We start from the raw sequence: 21876 nt of genomic DNA on the forward strand, positions 1-21876 counted from the left end.
GTCCGCACAAGTTGTGTAGATACAATACCCTTTACAAAACTTTGACTGATCTGCTTATAAATCTACGCCTGCTTCCTTGCTGGCATAGATTTGGACCATTTTCTAGGTGTAGAAAATAATGAATGAGAGGGCCCTGCTGGCCCTTCCCTGCCTACGCCACTCCCCCTTTTTAGACCTGGTGTGAGCGAGGAAAGGTTGAAGATTGCGTCGCAAATAACCTTTGCGTCGCAATCTGCGACAGAAATACGGCTAATATAGGCGTATTTCTGTTTAGTAAATGACCCCCTAAGCCTTTCATACTTTACCTGAATACTTTAGGCATTCTATAGATTGCCTAGACATTGTATACAAATTTCTGACTCTTTTGTTATCCACAATGTTTCTGGCCATTTTTGCAGTGCCTTCCAAATGGAAAACTACATAAGTGGTTTTGACATGTGGTTTTCAAAGTGCGCTGTAAGGTTTTTCTGGGGTTGTGCTGGTATTTTAAAGAAGCTATTTTAATAATACCTAGACCATTGCCATTTTAACTATTGCCAGTCACTTTTCAGACTGCAGAAATGAAGAGCAGGTAGAGGCTGTGGTAACACAAGTTGGGGATGTGGGGGCCTGCACTGGGTTGCAGTTAAAACTGTATCCGACCACACGGACAACTGCATGGGGTTTTGTCACAAATTACTGGTGCAGTTTCAGATTTTACAGGTGAATCATATGTTTTTTTGGTGCAGTCAGAATGCACCCTGATGACAGTTGAGAGAGGATGTATAAAATTTTTCATAATCTGGTGACTTTCAATTTTCTTTCATTGGGACAGAAGTGGTCTGTTCAGTCCTGAGCACTGTGACACGGATAGCTCGCTGACCACAGCCTCCACCCCCACTACACCCACCACAGAGGGAGAAAACGATGGTCTTTCCTACAACCAACGTAGCTTGCAACGCTGGGAAAAAGATGAGGAGTTAGGGGAGCTCTCCACCATATCTCCCGTCCTTTACGCAAATAAAAATTTCCCTAACCTTAGGAAGGACTATCCAGGTGAGTTGTTGCTAATGTCCAACATTTTCATTGTAGAAATAGCAAAACGTTTAGTGGTTTTGTCAATGTTTAAATTCTTAATCTAATGCCACTGTATTTGACAATCTTAGACTGGACGACTCGATGCAAGCAGATCATGAAACTGTGGAGGAAAGTACCAGCCCAAGACAAAGCTCCTTATTTGGTGAGTCTTAAAGGAGACTTTAAATTGGAAGGGTTTGTCCAGTGCTTTCTTATGGTTTATACGGAGCTTAACATCCCCTAGATAGGCATAGCTTTAACGACTACCTCCAGTTATATAGAAAAGTTATTAGTATGGGACTTCTAAAAAGTAGCACATATCGGCTGCAGGCTACGCGTTACTGTGTTTTAGGCGACTAGGACCCTCCTAGGTTTCTGTCTGCAGTACAGGAGCCTGCACTACTGGATCACTAAATATTCTGGCTGTCTGCAACCACTGCTAGCAGGTCAGGGAATGCAGTAGCTGATTGCATATTCTTATTTACGCAGTTCAAGACTGGGCTATTTACCTTCCCTAGGTTTTTTTTTTCTCTTAGTACATGTCTTTTTGGGGCTTTAGTATTTTATGTTTTTTTTGGTACTTTTTTTGTTTTTATACCCAGTTAAATGTAAATTTTTTAAAAAAAAGTAGTAATAAATACCCCAGTGAGGCTATGCAGTCTTACTGCAGATCTGATTTTGAGTCTAAGACCCAGCAGCCTGTGCAGATACCTGCTCCCTGGCAGTCACATGGCCACTGGGACCAGAGCAGGAATTGCCATTGCCAGTTTCTGATCTCTATACACAGCACTCATTCAGTGCTGTGTATGCTGCCATAGAGAAGGAAGGATTGGTTAGAAATCGTCCCTGTCGTCTTTATGGGGGGCCCTGCTGTCATTTCAGCGGTGATCTCTGCAAGAAGGTTTATAAATGACCCTACTGAATGTAAAAAGTTAATAAACTTGCAGTAAGTCTGTGATCACCAACCAGTGGCTCTCCATCTTTTGCAAAACTTGAACTCCCAACATTTCCTCATAGTCACAGGCTATCTGGGCATGATGGGATTTGTAGTTTAGCAACAGCTGGAGAACCCCAGGTTGGAGAGCATTGCAATAAACACTTAAGTGCTCTCAGGTGGTGGCTGCATACAGCCAGAATGTTTTTTTTTTTTTTTTTATCTGTCTATGTATGGAATTTAAAGATCTGACCCAAATACTGCTCCAAATCTGTTGTAATGTAAGGAGACCAGTACTTATGTTTTCCTTTTTGATTTATCTCCTGCAGCAAAAGGCCAAAGACAATCGTGCAGCACATCGTATAAACAAGGTACAGAAGGTAAGTGATTGCTTTTAGAGAGAACCTGCCACCAGGAAAATGCAATCTACAAGCAGAATGGTATATGTACAGCCGGAGGAGCTGAGCAGATTTATCATTTGATGATCAAAATTCAGCGAAACTTAAGTAATGTTTATTAAAATCTCTGCTCTTTCTGTGCTCATTTGCTCAAGTGGGCAGTCTTATCAGTGATTGATAGCAGTCCCTGTATAAGTGAGTATAATACTGCCCGCTTGGCTACTAAACCTAAAGAGCAGAGATTTAAATAAATGACAAGTTAGATTATATATCAGTCTGCTCAGCTCGTCCTGCTGTCCAGATTGCATTGCACTTTCAGGGTGATAGGTTCTTTGGCTGTATTCTGGCACATTTTTTATAAAAAAAAATTTTTTCTCTCTAGACCCTTGTTCCAGAGCAATTGGTGCCAGTAGTTTTTGCTCCCGATAGGTTATTGAGGCCATGCACTGTCAATGTGGTGTCATTTTCGGACAGTGAACCATAGCTATGACACTATCCACATTCCCCTGCACTGTGTCACAGCTGTGGTTAACTCCCTGTTGAAAATAATACCCCCTTAACAGTGCATGGCCTCAATGCGATATTGGAAGCTGCAGATACAGCCATGTTATGGCAGTCACTGTTGTAGGAGGACCTGAGGTCCTCTTTAAATGTAAAACTGAGTAACTTTAAAAAAAAAAAAAAAAAACTGTCTTTATCAAAAATGTCAATTTTTTTTGTTGTTGTTCCTGTAGAATTCATGGTACTCGTTTACATAGCTGTCTGTGCTGCTGCTTTTGACATAGATGCCAACAGCAAAGAGCTACTGTCAGCTCCCGACTGACCTCTATCTGCTTTACAGAGAACCTGCTCTTTCTTCTTGGCAGCTTGCCTCCTTCGCTCTCCTGCCACAGTGGAACAGTTCAATGTTAGCCTGGGTTCACACTGTTTCAACCCCCTGCAGGTCCATTCAGATGCATGCCAATGACTGAAAGCCCTGCAAAGAGCTAAAACACAATATGAAACTGTATATAAGAGAACATGGATCGCACATCCACATGCCATGCATTGATCTGTTTCTCAGCACAATATAAACAGTCTACAAATAATTTGTATACATTTTAATCAAAATGCGTAAGCCTACACACCAGGTCAAGGTGGGTCTCTAATTTAACCTAGCACCATGCGGCAACCGCTGCAATACAGCACCTGCAGGTGGCGAGAGCCAGCAGTCAAACCACACCCTTGCTGTTATACAAAGCCCTCTTGGCCCCCACCAACCCACAGGCACAGCACCGCACCGCAGCCACAACAGCAACTGCGCAGTACTGCACTAATGTGAACAGCTGTCTAGCACTCATCTTTCCAAAACTGAGACCATTTTCTTTTTGATATTTTACAGTGTGAAACCAGCCTTAGTAGCACACAGCTTAGCAGAGGAAGAGGAAAGGTGGGATTTTACCTAGTGCAGTAGGTGCAGAGAGCTTACACACACACAGCAGGGTCTACAAGTTGAGAGATTGCGCAGGCTTTATTAGCTCATCTGCGCACATTATGGCATACAACGGTATGTGGGATTACACTAATCTCATGTACACTTTGCGGATTGTTTTCATGCGGAAACTGACCTGCAGTGCGGATTTCCAAATCTGCAGCAGGTCAGTTAGGTTTGCGGTTTCAGCTGCAAATTTCATTTTTTTCCAATGAAGGGTGTGATCTGCACCAAAAACCGCTGTTAGAAATTGCAGATATGTTGCAGAAACGCACATAAATCCACACTGAAAGTCTTGCGGATCCTATGTGCGATCACCCCCATAGTGTGCAGGTGGCCTTAAGCTGGGTTCACACGGGCGTGTCCGGATGCGTCCCGGTGTACCCGCGCGATTAGGTACGCAGGTTCCGATGTTCAGTTTTTATTGCGCGGGTGCAATGTGTTTTGCACGCGCGTGATAAAAAACAGACTGTGGTACCCAGACACGAACTTCTTCACAGAGGTTCGGGTTTGGGTTCGGTGTTGTGTAGATGTTATTTTCCCTTATAACGTGGTTATAAGGGAAAATAATAGCATTCTGAATACAGAATGCTTAGTAGGTGATCAATTGAGGGTTAAAAAAAATTAACTCACCTTCTCCTCTTGATCGCGTAGTTCCCGGTCTCTTCTTTCCTTCTTTAATGATGAGCTGTCGGCTAAAGGACCCGTGGTGACGTCAGATCACATGCTTCAATCACATGGTCCATCCCCACGGTGATGGACCATGTGATTGGAGCATGTGATCTGACGTCACCACAGGTCCTTTAGCCGACAGCTCATCATTAAAGATGTAAAGAAGAGACTGGGAAGTACGCGATCAAGAGGAGAAGGTGAGTTAATTATTTTTTTTTTTTTTTTTTTTTATCCTGATCACCTACAAATTGATCACCTACAAAGCATTGTATTCAGAATGCTATTATTTTCCCTTATAACCATGTTATAAGGGCAATAATACAGTGAATAGACTGTCACCTAGCAACCATGCGTGAAAATTGCACTGCATCCGCACTTGCTTGCGATATTCACTTCTATGGGGCCTGCGTTGTGTGATAAACGCACAATATAGAGCATGCTGCGATTTTCACGCAACGCATAAGTGATGCGTGAAAATCGCAGCTCATGTGCACAGCCCCATAGAAATGAATATGTCCAGATTCAGTGCGGGTGCAATGCGTTCACCTCCCGCATTGCACCCGCGTGGAAATCTCGCCCGTGTGAACTCTGCCTAAGGCCTCATGCACACGACCAATTGACTTTCAATGGGTCCGTTGAAAACTCGGCTAATGCACCGTTTGTCATCCTCTGTTCCAGTCCGTCAAAAAAATATAACCTGTCCTATTTTTTTCACGGAAAACGGTTCACGGACCCATTCAAGTCAATGGAACAGTGAAAAAACACGGAGGCACACAAACTTGTCATCCACGTCCGCGTCCGTTTTATTATTTTTTTCCTATCATTTGCATGGCAGACTTGACTTAGACTTTTTTTTACATTCCTTCATGTCTGGTGATCCTCCAAAAATAAAGGCAGACACATGGAAACGCATCACGGAACAATGGAACCCCATTTTGCGGAACTGAACACAACGGTCGTGTGCATGAGGCCTTAGAGTGTGGGGAGGGAAGGAGTACACACGGTTGCATCTGCGGGAAGGATGGAGGATATTGCATTCTCTGACAACATCAGTGACTACACAGGGAAAAAGAGATCACGGGATGTTTGAATGTTTGCAGAATAGAAAAGTAGTAGAGGAATGAGGCTACATTCACACACGTTTTGATGGCTGTCACGTCTGTTTTAAGATCAATGGTAGTCTAGGTTTATTCACATGGCTTTTTTTTTTTTTTGACGGCTGGTGAATAACAGACGTCCATTTTGTCAGTTTTCACGAACCAACTGTTTTTAACATCCGTTTCTCAGAAAGGCTTCATTTAGAAAAAAAAGTCTATTAGGAACAGATTGTTTTGCCAGCTTTAATGGACGTTTTCGTCACCGTCGTGTGAATGTAGCCTGATGCTGTGCTAATTCATAAGAGCTAGTGAAAGCAGCAGCTTTCTGGATAAACAGAAGAGAAGGGCACACCCACATGAGCAGAGTCTGTAAAAAAAAAAAAAAAAAAGAGTAGGTTGCAAATTACATACTTTATAATGGTTTCTGCAATGGATGATGTAATGGAGATTGTAGTCAACCTTTTTTTTTTTTTTTTTTTTTTTTTTTTTGAGCTAGCACTGGCAAAAAATGTCACACCCTATGACAGTGATGGCTAACCTTGGCACTCCAGCTGTGGTAAAACTACAACTCCCAAGATGCCCCCCTTGCTTGGCTGCTCTCAGAACTGTATAGAAATAAATGGAGCATGCTGGGAGTCGTAGTTTCACCACAGCTGGAGTGACAAGGTTAGCCATCACTGCCCTATGAAATATTATATTGAAGAAAACTACTGATAAAGATACTTATTTGCAGATTTCAGCAAAACCCGAAGGTGGTAACCTATGGTCAACTACTATCCATAGTCCCACCCCTCTAATGTTGCATGTGTCCTCAGCGGTCACATGTGCTAAATCGGCACGTCACTACCAGAGATTAGCTGCAGCAGAGCAAAAACATTTGTTCTTGCAGAAACTAGAAGCAGCTGGTAATGAGGCAGCATTAAATTAACCAAAGGTTACCACTATTTGGGTTGTTGCCTCCTAGGTTGGACAGCCCCCTTAATAAGCCCACATTAAATATTCATATATTTACAATAAAATAAAAATCTACTTGTATATATTTCTGCTTTATTTTTTTTATAGCAGGCTGAAAGTCAAATCAACAAGCAGTCCAAAGTAGAAGGAGTACGAAAAGCAGAGCGTCCCGTTCTTCAGCTTCAAATTCCTATGCATCCTGGTTCACAGTCTGGAGCAAGCCATGACTATCGCGGTACAGCTTCAACAGGACAGGATGTCTACATATCTAGTGGCTCTGCAATGTCTACCTCCTCAGACTTGTTTCTAAAACCTTCTTCAGCAGGCACTCCTGGAGCAGAGTCATCTGCTGACATGTTCTTCAAATTGCCTCCTCAGTCTCCATCTCAGGAGCCCTTTCCTAGTTCTCCTGCATATTCTTTGGACTCCCGATATCCGTCTTCCTTGACACAGTCACCAGCCTCTGCTGGGGGTTTTCAGACTCTTTCTGGAGCAGAGCACCAACCTGCACTGAATACACAGAATGCTGCTTCATGTGTGGAATATCAGCCTTCGCGTGCATCCACTCCCCATCAGCCAGAGTCATTTGTCAAGCCACGATATCCAACCGGATCTCTCGATAACCTTTCACTAATGGGGAGCCCTAGCTCAAGGTCTTTTCAACTAAATGAGTCCTCCAGCAAAAGCGAAACCATGCTGTCTCCTACACGTTACAGTGATACCAAGAGACAGACTGACGGAATTCTCCTTCAAATAAAAAAGGAAGAAGTTGGGCTTGGCTCTCCTGGCTTTCCACACAGCACTGGTTCTGATGGAACACCTGAGATGAAATGTGATGTGTTCAAGGCTCCCCTAACCCCTCGAATGTCTCAGCTAGAGCCTCACAGTCCAGCTCCATCACATAGGGAAACTCATATTCAAGCACAAATGACATCACCTCAACATCATTCAGAAATGTACAGACAGACTTCAGTATCTGCATATAATGACCCTTATTCTCAGCCTCCATTAACGCCTCGACCTCAGCCCTTAGAAGGTAGCTTGTCAAGTCGGCCCCTGACTTCTGACCCTTTCAACCGTATTCCAACAAGCCCACAATCCCAGGGAAGTTCCCATTCCCCTTTGACCCCTAGACCATTGTCAACTGAAGCATTTTGTCCCTCGCCAGTTACACCACGATTTCAGTCTCCAGACCCATATTCCCGTCCACCTTCGCGGCCCCAGTCACGAGATCCATTTGCCCCACTTTATAAACCTCCACGTCCTCAGATGATAGAAACTGGTTTTAAACCAACTGCACAACTTTCTCACTCCAATCCCGTCGGTACAACCTACCAACAGTCTTTAGATGTTCACCAAAAGGCTCAAGGAGGCCAACAAAGTTTATTTTCTCGTTCTCCAGGAGCAAATGTCTATCAAAATTCTCAGAATCAGTTATGTTTCACTTTTCCTCATTCCCCTGGAGATGGTGTCAAAAGCTCTCCCTCCCACCAGCAGCATTCAACCCCCATCCATTCACTGAACAGCCATTTTACACCAAGCAAGCCACAAATCTATACTTCTCCAAACAGCAGTACCCCCTCATCCTTCCACCCTGCAGGCAGTCCACACTCCTCTGGAAACAGTAACACTTCAGAAGCTTATGTCCAGTCTCCACTCCGACCTCCTTCAGCTTTACCCCAAGAACCATCCTATCAGTCCCCAGCCACTAACCAGCGTGCAGGTCTCAACTCTCCAGCTGAAAAACCCAGAGAAGATATTGCTGCTATTCCAAATACTCTTGGCAATGCTGGTAGGGATGTACCAGAACTACAAGGAACAACTGATGCTTCTCTAAGCAACCTCAGTCAGTCTGAGCAAGAGAAACAAAGACAGGTGTGTGTATTTCTATTGAGATCTGTTATAGGAATATATGGAATACATGTTACTAATGTTGAGTTGTCCTTATTTCATTCAGCGCCAAAGGCTAAGAGAACTCCTCATAAGGCAGCAGATCCAGAGAAATACCTTAAGACAGGAAAAGGAAGCTGCTGCAGCAGCTATGAGTACTTTGCAAACTGGATGGACTGGAGAACCAAGTGGACAAGGTTATGATCAGTCAGGTCGTGTAGTGATGTATACTTCACAGGTATAAGATGACATTTTGATTGTCGGTATGCTACTAATGCTGAAACATTTAAATGTGCCAAGAATTTCATGTTTTGTATTTTTTCTTTTCTTTTTTTTTAATGCAAAGCAGGAAAAGGTTGCTGTTGGAGTGATCACTGCTTCTCCAGGGGCTGCAAAAGTTTCGGGGCAGATAGTGACATCCACCCCATTTCCACAGGAGGAACGTTTGAATGCTCCTTTGCCTTCTGCATCTCCTGTTTCTGGTGATGGCTCTGCCAGGTAGGCTGAAAATATGATTTTCACATTATACTGATGTTGAACGTGACAGATGACTGCACAGGGACTGAAATCCTTTATTTTGTATAGACCAATCAAAAGTGATTTATAATAAAATTCAATAACTTTTATTTGGGACACTTAGAGTCCAAACAACACAGTTGAGCCATTGATGTACATTTAGCAGAAATAAACCTTGCCTATTACCTAACTGAATAATTTAATATGGCCAATATGCATAAATGAGAGTTTACACCTTCTGCTGTCCCTATACCCTGTTGAACATTAAAGGGAGACTCATGTTTGTGGACCCCCCACCAAATTTTATCAAGACAGACTCTTTTAAAGACTTGCAGTGTCTCTAGTTAAAATGTGCTGATATCTGCACCTTATTTAGAAATGTTAGTGAATGGTTTTCTGTTTCCGTTACGTACCTGTCAGTATCTAATGATCTTTTATTTTATAACTTGTTATACTATATCTTCAATGAGATAACTAGTAATATCAGTTTTTCTATGTGTTTTAGACATTCCACTGAAGGAACACAAGCCTTGTTTCCAAGGGGATCTTATTCTGATCAACAGCATATATGGCAATCAGCAGTCACAGGGCAAAGGACTTTGGCATCGGTTCGGTTCCCTGAAGGGAATAGGCTGCCTTCAACCCCAACAGTGAATAGTGGAGGTGTAGTTCGCCTGCCATTTCCTGGTGATCAGGTCACTGTCGGTGGGGCACCATATATTGAATTGCGCCATCATGGCCAAAAACTACCTGTTGGAGTTCCCTTTTCACCACCTGGCCCTCAGAATAGGCCTCGCTTCTATGTTCCAGGGGAAGGTGCCAATACCTCTGTAATAACAGGAGTAATGAGAGGGGATGGAAATCCATTGCAAGTACCTGTAATGAGAAGTCCTTTAATGCAGCATCAAAAAACTTTGCCTCCATCTCTTGCTCATGCGGGAGCTGTAGGTGTTTCACAGGTTATACAAGCAAAAGTTTCAACAGAAATAACACAACAGCAAGCTAATGTTTCTCCACAAACCAATCCACCTGCTGAAAGCTCTAAGGAAGGATCAGCTCCAAAGGATCAGCTCCCTGGCCTTGCAAGTGGGAGAGTCCATTGTGAGGATCCACCGGAACTAGATGTTGATTTTGATACACATAAAGACCTGGAAGATGATGATCTGGCTAATTTAAGCCTTGATGTTGCTAAAGCTGATGATGATTTGGATAATCTTGACAATCTTGAAACAAATGACCCTCATTTAGATGATCTTTTAAATGGAGATGAATTTGATCTTCTTGCTTATACTGACCCAGAATTGGACACGGGTGACAAAAAGGACATCTTCAATGAACACTTGCGTTTAGTTGAGTCTGCAAATGAGAAAGCTGAAGAAGAGGCAATGCTTAAGCTGGAGCCAGATATTGTGGAGACTAAAAATGAAAGCCTTCCAAAAGAGTTGCAAGCTAGTGGAGACTTGACCAAAGATAGACGGACAGGGGATATGAGACTGGATTTGGGTTCACATCTTTCTGCTAGTAGCAACACTTCTCAAGTTCCTTCGAGTGAGGAACCAAAGCCGTCTACGTTTACAGAGGAATTAAAGCCAAAGCTAGAAGAGGGCGACCTGAAGACCAACAACTGTCAATATTCTGGTAGCAATTCCATTAATATTAAAAGTGAAATGCCTCTAGGCTCCGCAAAAACTTCACTTGGAGCAAGTGTGTTAAAAACAGGAGCTAATCTTCATTCGGTGAATTTAAACTCTGTCCAAACAATAAACCAGAGTGGACTCCTCTTCCCTAGCAAAGATTCCTCTACTGCAACTAATCCAAGTAGCCTAATCTTGGGAAAATTTGAGCTGGATGAAGGAACACTTGGTCTGCAATCACGCCACTCTCCTGCTGATGATCTAGATAAGATGGAGAGCTCGCTTGTAGCAAGTGAACTTCCTCTTCTTATTGAAGACCTTCTTGAACATGAAAAAAAGGAACAGCAGAAAAAGCAGCTACTGTCTGCACAGCATTCAGAAAGTGGACAGCCTCACTCAATGATTAGTACTGCTATGCCCAACCAGCCTAGACCTCACCTTCATCAGGAAAGTCATCAAGCAAACCTTGTAGGACTGGGAATTGTGCCTAGGCATCAGGGGTTAGGTTCTACCCAACAAATGTTAACTTCGCAACAGCAGATGCAACAGAGACTTGTTGGTGTGCAAGCCAACTCCACTTTAGAGTCCCCCATGCATGTTTCTGCTAACCAGAGTCATTTGATTAGTGGTCAGCACATGTTACAAGCTACTGGACCTCAACAACAGGCTCTCCCTCCCAAGCCAATCATGGGGCAACAAATGGTCATGAAGCAGCAACCGATGGTCATGCCACAGCAGCAGCAGCAGCTGACAAATAACCTTTTCCCTGACACAGGTATTTACTGAAAGATTGTGACTTTTTTTTTTTTTTTTTAGTATTTGCTATTTACTGCTTTATAATATACAGAGAACAAACTTGCACTAGCTTATTTTAAGGGAATGTCATCAGAAACGGACCTATAGTTTGTTTTTCACACTGGCTACAGCCTCAGAATAGGCTGACACTTCCTATTCTGTAGAGGTCACTTTTCAGAAGTAGTGGCATTATTATCAGATGCAGGATTACAATGGAACACGTATATATTCTGTAATTACGGGATCCGCCATTCACAAGTGAAGTTGCAGCTTATCTACTTATACTTGCTGCCCAGTGACCTGCAGAAATCTCTTATAGTAGTCATTGTCACCTCTAGACTACAGTTTCCTGTGGTCCATGTGGCTGCTGTAAAGGATATCTCTGAATTCTGTTAGCTGTTTAGGCAAGACTGCAGCCCTTTATAATGTACAACATTTCTAATGAAACATATGTAGAAACAGAAAAGTAAAACATTAGAAAAAAATGTATATCTAGTATTGGGCCTCATGCACTTCCGCCAAAACCAGATGTGCATGCCAACCTTTTTTTCATGTCTATAAAAATGTCCCATCTTTGTCCACAAAACGGACAAGAATAGGAGGCGTTATATCTTTCATGCGGACTGACAGAATGGGCATACAGGTTATCAACCTTGTGCTGTCTGCATTTTTTTGCAGCCCCATTGAAATAAATGGTTCTATATCGGATCCGCACAAAATGCAGATCGGATGAAGAAATAAACAGCCGTGTGCATGAAGCCTAAAGGGGTTCTGCACTTTGTTTAAACTGATGATCTATCCTCTGGATAGATCATCAGCATCTGATCGGCGGGGGTCCGACACCTGGGACCCCGCCGATCAGTGGTAGAAAAATACAGATGATACATTCCCTTTAAATGTCATGAAGCAATGGCAGTTTATACCTGTAAGAATTTTATGTGTGTAAGGTACTGTTCACATCAGCCCTGGCCAATTCTGTTCTGCTATCTAAGGAGCAGGACAACAAAACTGATGGCAGTGCTGTATCTGTTACACGATGGACACCAGCAGACACCATGTGGTCTGTCGGGTTTCAGTCAAGGTATGCATCATTTTACTAGAAAAAAATAGCGCTTTGTGCTGTGCTCCAAAATACTTTCCTTTAGTTGCGTTCTCATACCGGAGAGCAGACCGCAGCAAGCTGCGGTTTTCTTTCCGCCATGGGATGTAGAGCAGGACGGATCCGTCATGACCCACAATGCAAGTCAATGGGGATGGATCAGTTTTCTCCGACACAATAGAAAACTGATCCGTCCCCCATTGACTTTTTAATGGAGTTCATGACGGATCCGTCTTGGCTATGTTAAAGACAATACAACCGGATCCGTTCATAACGGATCCAGATGGTTGTACTATCAGTAACGGAAGCGTTTTTGCTGAACCCTGCCGGATCAAGCAAAAACACTAGTATGAAAGTAGCCTTATGGAGCCTACATCACAGATATGCACAGAGCCTTAGACCCCTTGCAGACGAGTGAGTATTCCACGCGGTTGCAATGCGTGATGCGAACGCATTGCGCCCGTACTAAATGCGGACCCATTCATATCAATGGGTCTGTGTACATGAGCATCACTTGTGCGTTGCGTGAAAATCGCAGCATATTCTATATTTTGCGTTTTTCACGCAACGCTGGCCCCATAGAAGTGCAAGTGCGGATGCGATGTGTTTTTCACGGATGGTTGCTAAGAGATGTTGTTTGTATACCTTCAATTTTTTATCACGCGCGTGCAAAATGCATTAAATCCAATGCACCCTCGCGATAAAAACTGAACAACTGAACGTGATCGCAGGCAAAACTGAATGAACTTACTTGCCAAATTGCGCATTTTTCATTAACGCATCCGGACCTCTTCCGCTCACGCTCGTCTGTAAGGGGCCTTAGGGATATTATCTTGTCTGAAGCTGATGCAACTGAAAGTTCCCTATAGTTCTCATGCAGAGAATGATGACACCAGATGGGTGTACACGGTAATGTCACATATGTGGAGGTATCTCTTGAGCTCCAGGGAAACTCCATTCTGAATCTTGCATTTATATCGTTCAGAATTTGAGCTGTCACCTAGAGATAATCAGCAAACAAGCTTTTATCGTAATGTCAAAGCACCATAAAATATCACTCAATGACATTGTGGATATTGGGTCCTTTTTGTTTTTTACAATTAAAATTATTTTATTTTTTTATGTAAAATTGCAGATCTTGATAAGTTTGCTGCCGAGGACATTATAGATCCAATTGCCAAGGCAAAAATGGTTGCTCTGAAGGGAATAAAAAAAGTGATGGCACAAGGTAGCATTGGCGTCACTCCCGGCATTAACAGGTATGTGCCTTTTTTACATTTGTGGCAGTTGATAAGAATTGCGCTCTGCAAACCCCTGTGAAGTTGGGCTATAAGCAGGGGGTTCTAGACCGCCCGAGTGCTCAGACGTTGTAATGTTTGTACTCCTGATTACCAAGTATGGCTTGAGCCTGCAGCCGCAGACGTCTGTTTGTTGGAAGATTTTCAACATTCGACTTGCTGTTAGACATTCAGTAATGCAATTTAAAGCATACCGCTAGATATACTCACTGGATATGCTATGTGTGTATAGGTGGTGTCAGTAGTGCCACACATTTGAGGAAACTTTTTTTTCCCTGTAACACGAGTATGTCTTTCTATTCAGGCAACAGGTATCTCTCCTTGCTCAAAGGCTTGGAGTTCCAGGAGCCACTGATTCTACCACCCAAGGTCCTGGTACTGGAACTGCTCAAGTAAGTTTTGGGGTGGATTTACTTGTATGTTGAATGAAGTTGGTCTCTGTGACTGGCTCGCTTGCATATGTGCAATGCCCAATTGACACATCAAGATGAACAAATCGTTATGCCAGATCTCCCATTTGCAATAGGATTTAATGACCTATAGTTTAAACAAAGTATTTTCTCGCTAATGTCATTGGGGGACACAGCACGATGGGTTTACGCCCAGCTACCACTAGGAGGCGACACTAGATATGAAAAAGGTTGGCTCCGCCCAGGTGGGCTATACCATCTCCACAGACACTAGACTGATCAGTTTTAGTCTAGTGTCTGTAGGAGGCAGACACGACCTGCTCTTCTCCTGCAGGTCTTGCTGCTACTCCTTTTTTTTCTTTTCTTTTTTTCCCTTCACTTTTGCAGGTTTTATCCTGCAGCAGGGGGTCTTCTAAAGTGGACCTCCACGATGTAGCCCCCCCTGCGGGCACATACCTCGCCGGTCACCCAGTCCCACGTTACTGCATCCGCAGTGGAGTACCGGTAATCCGACTCTTGTGCGAGTTTACCGAAGGGGTGATCCTGCAGTGCCCGAAGACGCCAGATGGTGAGTATGCTCCCTAAAATTACTGCAAAAAATGCACTAAAATGATACGCAACTGATAATACTAGCTAATTTCTCAGGCTGATGTTAAAAGCTGAGAACTTTGCCAATATCTTCAGGTCAGGAACATATCGGAGCCCCTCATGCACCACGTCACGGTGTCTCAGCACGCATGGGGTCCTACCACTCAACTGCCCGTGGTGTGTGAACAGGGTCTGAACAGTGCAATTAACTCCCAGCCAGACTCCCACATGCCTCCATGGTGGTATCACCAATGCACTGTGAGGTAAAATAAAGCTGTGAGCGGCCCCCACAACAGACCATGTGACACAGAAGCTACCAGGTGCAAAAGAACGTTACCAACAAAATTGAAGTGGCACGTTCCATACACATAATGACAAAAAAAACTCACTGAAAAAAAAGTGGCCTAAATGGGTGAAAATGCTCCAAACCCAGACACTGTAGCGTGTCTATAACCGGGTGAGCAATTCCTACCCTAGTTAGGGACTCCTTCCCTCTCATCCATCCATACTCCATCGGGGTGCCCTCCCCCTGGCAGTCCTTCCCTTCCTCAGCCTCCTAATTACTCTAGTCCCCAGCTTGATCCTGGACTAGGCCGCACCAGTTCCCGCCTTTTTCTCTGTGTGGCTCATTTTCTCTCTATATGGGGATCGCTATGAACCTCTCCCCCTGTCCCTGGCTCCGGCTGTGATAAAGCCGCATCTGTGTTCCAATATTTTTAATTTTTTTTTCCCCATGGGTAATTTTTCTCACCAATAGGAGTTGCTTTGACCCCCTTTCCGTGACTACCCTTTTTTTGTAGCCTTTTGGAGCTTTTTTCCACTTCCCTGCAGCATCAGTCCGTGGGGGGTGCCTCATTTTCGGCTACACTATCTACTAGGCCAAATTACCTCCATTTTTTTTTTCTGGCTTTCTGTTTTTATTCAACGGGTGTTGCCTCCCTCACTGAATTTCCGGTGGGAGGACGAGATGTCCGTCTTACCAGAGGGTGCTTTCCCCATATTCACAGTGCCCCCGCCCGCATGTAGTGTCATTGGTGGGACGTATTATCTTGGGCCCCTGTTCTGTGGTTTATGTTGTGGCCAGTCCCCTTGCCCTCCATCCCTACCCCTTGGTTGCATCTGCTCCTGCGGTTGCTGGGGGTTGCTGTGCTATCGGCCTGGCTAGCCTGCATGCGGTGACTGGATCCTGGGCTCAGTCGGATTACCCTAAACTCTGTTCAGGGGTCACCTTATCCCCACTTGGGTCCCTCACCTCCACCGTAGCCTGCGCCCATTCTCATCTATGAATCTATGATGATATTATGGCGCTCTTCCCTGCCCTCATGCAGGTACATACGCCTTCACCTTCACAGGGGGTTACTTGTACCATTGCCAAATGCTGTATCTGGCATACTTTCCTGGTACCAATGTATCTCCTTTTTCAGCTGGAGTAATTTCACTATTACCAGGGGCTATATTCTACACACCCTCCTAGTCGGAGAGTTCCAGACCCCACCGTGTTGCGTCTCCAGACGCTGTAGCCAATACACCATCCTTGTGCTAGTGTGCAACCATATTACTCCCTTAAGCGGAGTACCTGTACCATCTTCAGATGCTATAGCCATTTCTCCTGTTTGGTTCTAATGCACCCCATGCACCATATTACTCCATTATTTGGCAAAGTACCTGTACCATCTCCAGAGGCTGTAGCCATTATACCTGTCTGGTCCTAGTGTGCGCCTGATAAGGGAGAAATACGACTGCATGGTGAAGTTCAGATGCCCTCTTCAGATGCTGTAGCCATTGCACCTGCATGGTTCTAGTGTGCACCATGCAGCCACATTGCTCCTTTCTTAGATAGAGTACCTGTACCATGGCCAAATGCTTTAGCCATTACAACTGTCTGGTTCTAGTGTGCATCACACAGTCATACTACTCCTTTATCAAGCAGAGTACCTATACCATTTCCAGATGCTGTAGTCATGTCTCTACTCTCATTATAGTGTGCATCATGCAACCAGTCAATCTGTGGCCCATACGGCTCCTGCATTGCCCTCTCCTCGCTCTAATGTGTGCTAGGCAATCATGTGGCCCCTCTTCATGCGGAGTGATGGTACCATCTCCAGACATTGTATCGATCACTCTTTTCTTGTTCTAGTATGCATCTGGTACCCCATTGCCGTCGTCCTTGGCAGTGTACTTGTACTATCTCAAGGCGCTGTATCAGACAAACCATCCTGGTTGTAGTATTTACCTGGTAACCATATTCCCCCTTCTTGGGTGGAGTAGAGTTGCAATTGTTAGATCCAGTATATGGCTGGCCTGTTCAGATCTGACACCCGGTGCAGTACCTCCTGAACCAGGCCCTCTGAGTGCACAAAGTCTTCTCATTGCCCCTGTACTAGGCATGATTTTTACTTTATTGCTTGACGCACTACTTAACAAGACTTCTCAGTCCTGTTGCACCAAACAACCACACTCCCTCCTCCATGGGCAGGTTGTTGGCTAGCATGCTAGGTTTGTTCTTTGTCAACCCTATAAAGTACTATGTATTCTGCGCTGCTGCGTTACCCCATTTCATGGATGGAGTACTCTCGTTGTTATTGCCTCTCTGCTTTGTTTTCAGAGTTACATGTCCCAGTCCTGTCAGAGTACCTGGATAACTACTGGATGCTCTATCCTGCAGGGATACGCAGCATTGTGAGCATTAGCCGCTACTGCAGTTTTCGGGTCATCACTGGACGTCCCCTCTGATATGGCTGTGACAGGACATGGTCCCATAGGTCTTCCATGGTCCGGGCATTCTTGGTAATCCCTTATGTTCTCTGATTAGTTGTGCTACATAACAGAAGTGCCGTTCACTTGGGCCTTGCCAATGTCTGCACCTGTCGGTTTCTTCCCCCTTCCTTGGGGTTTTCATTGTGCTCTGCTGGTAGCTGGTTTATACATGTCAGTGTAGTCTCTCTCTGCTTCTCCTAGCGAATTCGGCATCCTTTTGACATAAGGATGTCTGGCGATTCTTTTACAAAATCCAGGGTGCTGTACTTGCCCCTTCCGGGACAGTGTTATACAGTATGCTAGTCACTACACTTAGAATGGTTGATTAAGCATGGCTGATGTTTTTTTTTTCCTATGGTTGCTACATTTCATTTTTGCTTTTGATAATCTGGCTATTATTGTCCTAGTGTGGTCCAGTTCTGTGGACCCTACTTGAGCCACTGATTGGGTAATCCTGCTTGGAGTCCCTGCCCCAATGATTCTTAGACTAGCTAGCTGGCCGTTTCCCTCTGGGGAAGCTATTGATAGCATCTCTGACCGCAGATGCTCTGTATGACAGCTGCTTCTTTGGGCCCGGTTTGGTTATTTTCCTTCCTGGGTCCCCATAGGCTTTTTTCCCTCTTGAGATTCTAACCTCTTCCTGTCTCCCCAGGTTCAGGTCCTGGTACCTGGGAGTCTGTTGCTCCTGTTAGCAATTTACATTCCTATTGGCCACTTCTGGGATGGAGCTTTTGCTCGATTTGACAACTGTTACTCCTTAGGCTGTTTTGGAGTAGTTTCTCTTCTACTCCAATATCTCTCAGACAAGTGTGTCTCCATTTGTATTACCAGGGCTGGAGACTGGTTACTTTTTTCCTGAGACTTTATGTGGCCAGGGATTTCTCTGGTCTTACATTTCACAGTGCTATTTTGCTCCAGTTTTTCTGAGGTTCGATTCTTGCCTTCTTTGTGTGGGAACCATGTCTTTACATTCCCTTCTCCTGGCCTGTTGGGGATCTAAAGCAACAGGCTTTGATCCTTTCTTTTATATAAAGAAAACATTTCAAATGATTTTTGATCCTTGAGGTGGACATATATAACACCTCAAAAAGAGTTTGATCGGTTATTTAATTATATTGTGCAATCAGTAAAACAAGGTACAAGCATCTATGCAAAAATATAAATGATTTATTATACAATTTAAAATACAATCAAAGATTAATCAATGTGAAACTCAATCTGCAATGATAGTTATATCCAGTACCCAAAAAGCGTATACACTGTACCTCTCAGACAGAAGAATATAATACAATCCGTCTTGACCACAATTTTTAGATATAAAAGCGTAATAATGTTAAAATATAGATACGAACCCTTGCTATGCACAAACCATGACAAATCTCTGATAATGGGGTAGCAATATAAATTATCATGCCTGGTATTTACTATGGAATTAAATTATTCCAATCAGAGAGTTACCTCTGAAATCAATATTTAGGTCTTTTATTCAGTAATATGCATCGTTACTGAATAGTAACAATATTGATGTAGCACTTTTAACAACTATACATTCGCCAACAGCGGGGAGTTTGCCGAATATCAGGCTGATTAATTTATATCAATGCTACACAAAATAAAGTTATACATTACCGAGAATGCAGATGATGTGCAGAGACTAAGGGAAGTCAGCTCTAAGGTACGATCTGGTCATTAGGATCTTTCTCTGGGGTTTTCTTAGTTTCTTGGCGTTTTTTTCCCTTTTTTCCCTTTTTTTTTTTTTTTTTTCCCCTTCTCGTTCCTTTTTGTTTCTGTTCTCCTCCTTGTCCCCCGTGTGTGGTTTATGATCACAAACTTATCAGTTAGCTTGGAGTTTTCCAATCATTGTCGGCTAGGCGTGTACATATGATCAGGACTGTGATGTCATTGTATTACCCAAAATGCACTTTTGCTGTTGGTGTAATGTTACTCATTTACCCCTAGGTGACACTATTACATAAGCTATTAGTATCATTCCATTAAGGGTTAAATATCAAAGTATAACTTTATCTCACATTCTATACACATGACCTATGGAACCTAAATCAAAGCTAAAGGGATTAATTCCGACACTTCTACCAATTAAAACACAGATGTTTGGGCACCATTTGAATGTTTCCCATACTTCTAAATTTGTTGATAAAATTATGAGCCTTGTTTTCTCAGAGATATCTGTGCCTCCTCTGCTATACCAACGGGTGAGTAATGGTTAGTTAAAATAACACATACTTTACAGATACTCATTAACAAAGTCTATATTTAACCCCTTAGGGACACAGCCTTATTTCACCTTAAAGGGACACTGACAGGCCGAATAAGCATAATTAGCTGTATGTATGTATGCACAGGTCTTCTATTGTGTAATAAAAACATATAAGTCTAACCCCTGGCCACCTTATGAATACTGTAAAATGATGTTTTATAACCTGTTAGAATTGCTCATCTTTCTGCCCAAGGGGTGGCGTTTCTGCTTCACTTCTGTCCAGGCAGCCTCCCCCCAACCGCCGTTCTGAAGCGCCGCCCATGCATGCGCCGGATCTTGTAAAGTCGGGAACAGCAGAAGCCGCCCAGCGAAGTGAATATTGATGAGCTGGGCTGGGCGGCGGTTGGGGGGAGGCTGCCTGGGCAGAAGTGAAGCAGAAAGACGAGCAATTCTAACAGGTTATAAAACATAATTTTACAGTGTTCATAAGGTGGACAGGGGTTAGACTTGTATGTTTTTATTACACAATAGAAGACCTGTGCATACATATATACAGCTAATTATGCTTATTCGGCCTGTCGGTGTCCCTTTAAGGACCAGGCCATTTTTTGCAAATCTGACCAGTGTCACTTTAAGTGCTGATAACTTTAAAACGCTTTGACTTTTTCAGGCCATTCTGAGATTGTTTTTTCGTCACATATTGTACTTCATGACACTGGTAAAATGAAGTCCAAATTTTTTTTTGGGCATAAAAAAATACCTAATTTACAAAAAATTTGCAAATTTCAAAGTTTGTTTCTCCAATTCTGTAATACATAGTAATACCCCAAATTTTTTTGATGACTTTACATTCCCCATATGTCTACTTCATGTTTGAATTATTTTGGGAATATTATTTAATTTTTTGGGGATGTTACAAGGCTTAGAAGTTTAGAAGAAAATCTTGAAATTTTTCAGAAATTTGCAAAAACCCAATTTTTAGGGACCACTACAGGTCTGAAGTCACTTTGCGAGGATTACATAATAGAAACCACCCAAAAATGACCCCATTCTAGAAACTACACCCCTCAAGGTATTCAAAACTGATTTTGCAAACTTCGTTAACCCTTTAGGTGTTTAGGCGTAATGTTCCATCTTAACCCATTTTTTCCACTAACAAAGCAAGGGTTAACAGCCAAACAAGACTATCTTTATTGCCCTGACTCTGCCGTTTATAGAAACACCCCATATGTGGCCGTAAACTACTGTACGGCCACACAGCGGGGCGTAGAGTGAAAGGTGCGCCATATGGTTTTTGGAAGGCAGATTTTGCTGGACTGGTTTTTTGACACCATGTCCCATTTGAAGCCCCCCTGATGCACCCTTAGAGTAGAAACTCCATAAAAGTGACCCCATTTTAGAAACTACGGGATAGTGTGGCAGTTTTGTTGGTACTAGTTTTAGGGTACATATGATTTTTGGTTTCTCTATTACACTTTTTGTGAGGCAAGGTAACAAGAAATAGCTTTTTTGGCACCGTTTTTTTTTTTTTTATTTACAACATTCATCTGACAGGTTAGATCATGTGGTAATTTTATAGAGCAGGTTGTCACGGACGCGGTGATACCTAATATGTATACAATTTTTTTAAATTTATGTAAGTTTTACACAATGATTTCATAAAAAAAAATAAAAAAATGTTTGTCTCCATAGTCTAAGAGCCATAGTTTTTTCAGTTTTTGGGCGATTATCTTAAGTAGGGTCTCATTTTTTGCGGGATGAGATGACAGTTTGATTGGCACTATTTTGGGGTGCATATGACTTTTTGATTACTTGCTATTACACTTTTTGTGACATAAGATGACAAAAAATTGCTTTTTTTTTTTTTACACCGTTTTTATTTTTTACGGTGGTCACCTGAGGGGTTAGGTTATGTGATATTTTTATAGAGCCGGCGCGGCAATACCGAATATGTATACTTTTTTTTTATTTATTTATGTAAGTTTTACGCAATGATTTCATTATTGAAACAAAAAAAATCATGTTTTAGTGTTTCCATAGTCGAAGAGCCAAAGTTTTGTTTTTCTGTTTTTGGGCGATTATCTTGGGT

At 43.0% G+C, this 21876-nt stretch overlaps 1 protein-coding gene across 4 annotated transcripts in view; it reads left to right on the forward strand.

Annotated features, from left to right (window-relative positions):
• The window catches only part of KMT2D (lysine methyltransferase 2D), a 134541-nt gene that overhangs the window by 66831 nt on the left and 45834 nt on the right, over window positions 1-21876 (forward strand). For 2 of the 4 annotated variants that reach the window (XM_044284050.1, XM_044284053.1), the window contains 9 exons: window positions 815-1035; window positions 1146-1219; window positions 2320-2370; window positions 6691-8457; window positions 8540-8710; window positions 8819-8970; window positions 9494-11397; window positions 13652-13775; window positions 14119-14206. In XM_044284050.1, the coding sequence (XP_044139985.1) occupies window positions 815-1035; window positions 1146-1219; window positions 2320-2370; window positions 6691-8457; window positions 8540-8710; window positions 8819-8970; window positions 9494-11397; window positions 13652-13775; window positions 14119-14206 (4552 nt within the window). The remainder of the gene's footprint in view (window positions 1-814; window positions 1036-1145; window positions 1220-2319; window positions 2371-6690; window positions 8458-8539; window positions 8711-8818; window positions 8971-9493; window positions 11398-13651; window positions 13776-14118; window positions 14207-21876) is intronic. The other 2 variants (XM_044284051.1, XM_044284052.1) reach the window with 2 other exon arrangements.

Source organism: Bufo gargarizans, chromosome 3 (assembly GCF_014858855.1).
Source record: "Bufo gargarizans isolate SCDJY-AF-19 chromosome 3, ASM1485885v1, whole genome shotgun sequence".
NCBI classification, from domain to species: Eukaryota; Metazoa; Chordata; class Amphibia; order Anura; family Bufonidae; genus Bufo; species Bufo gargarizans.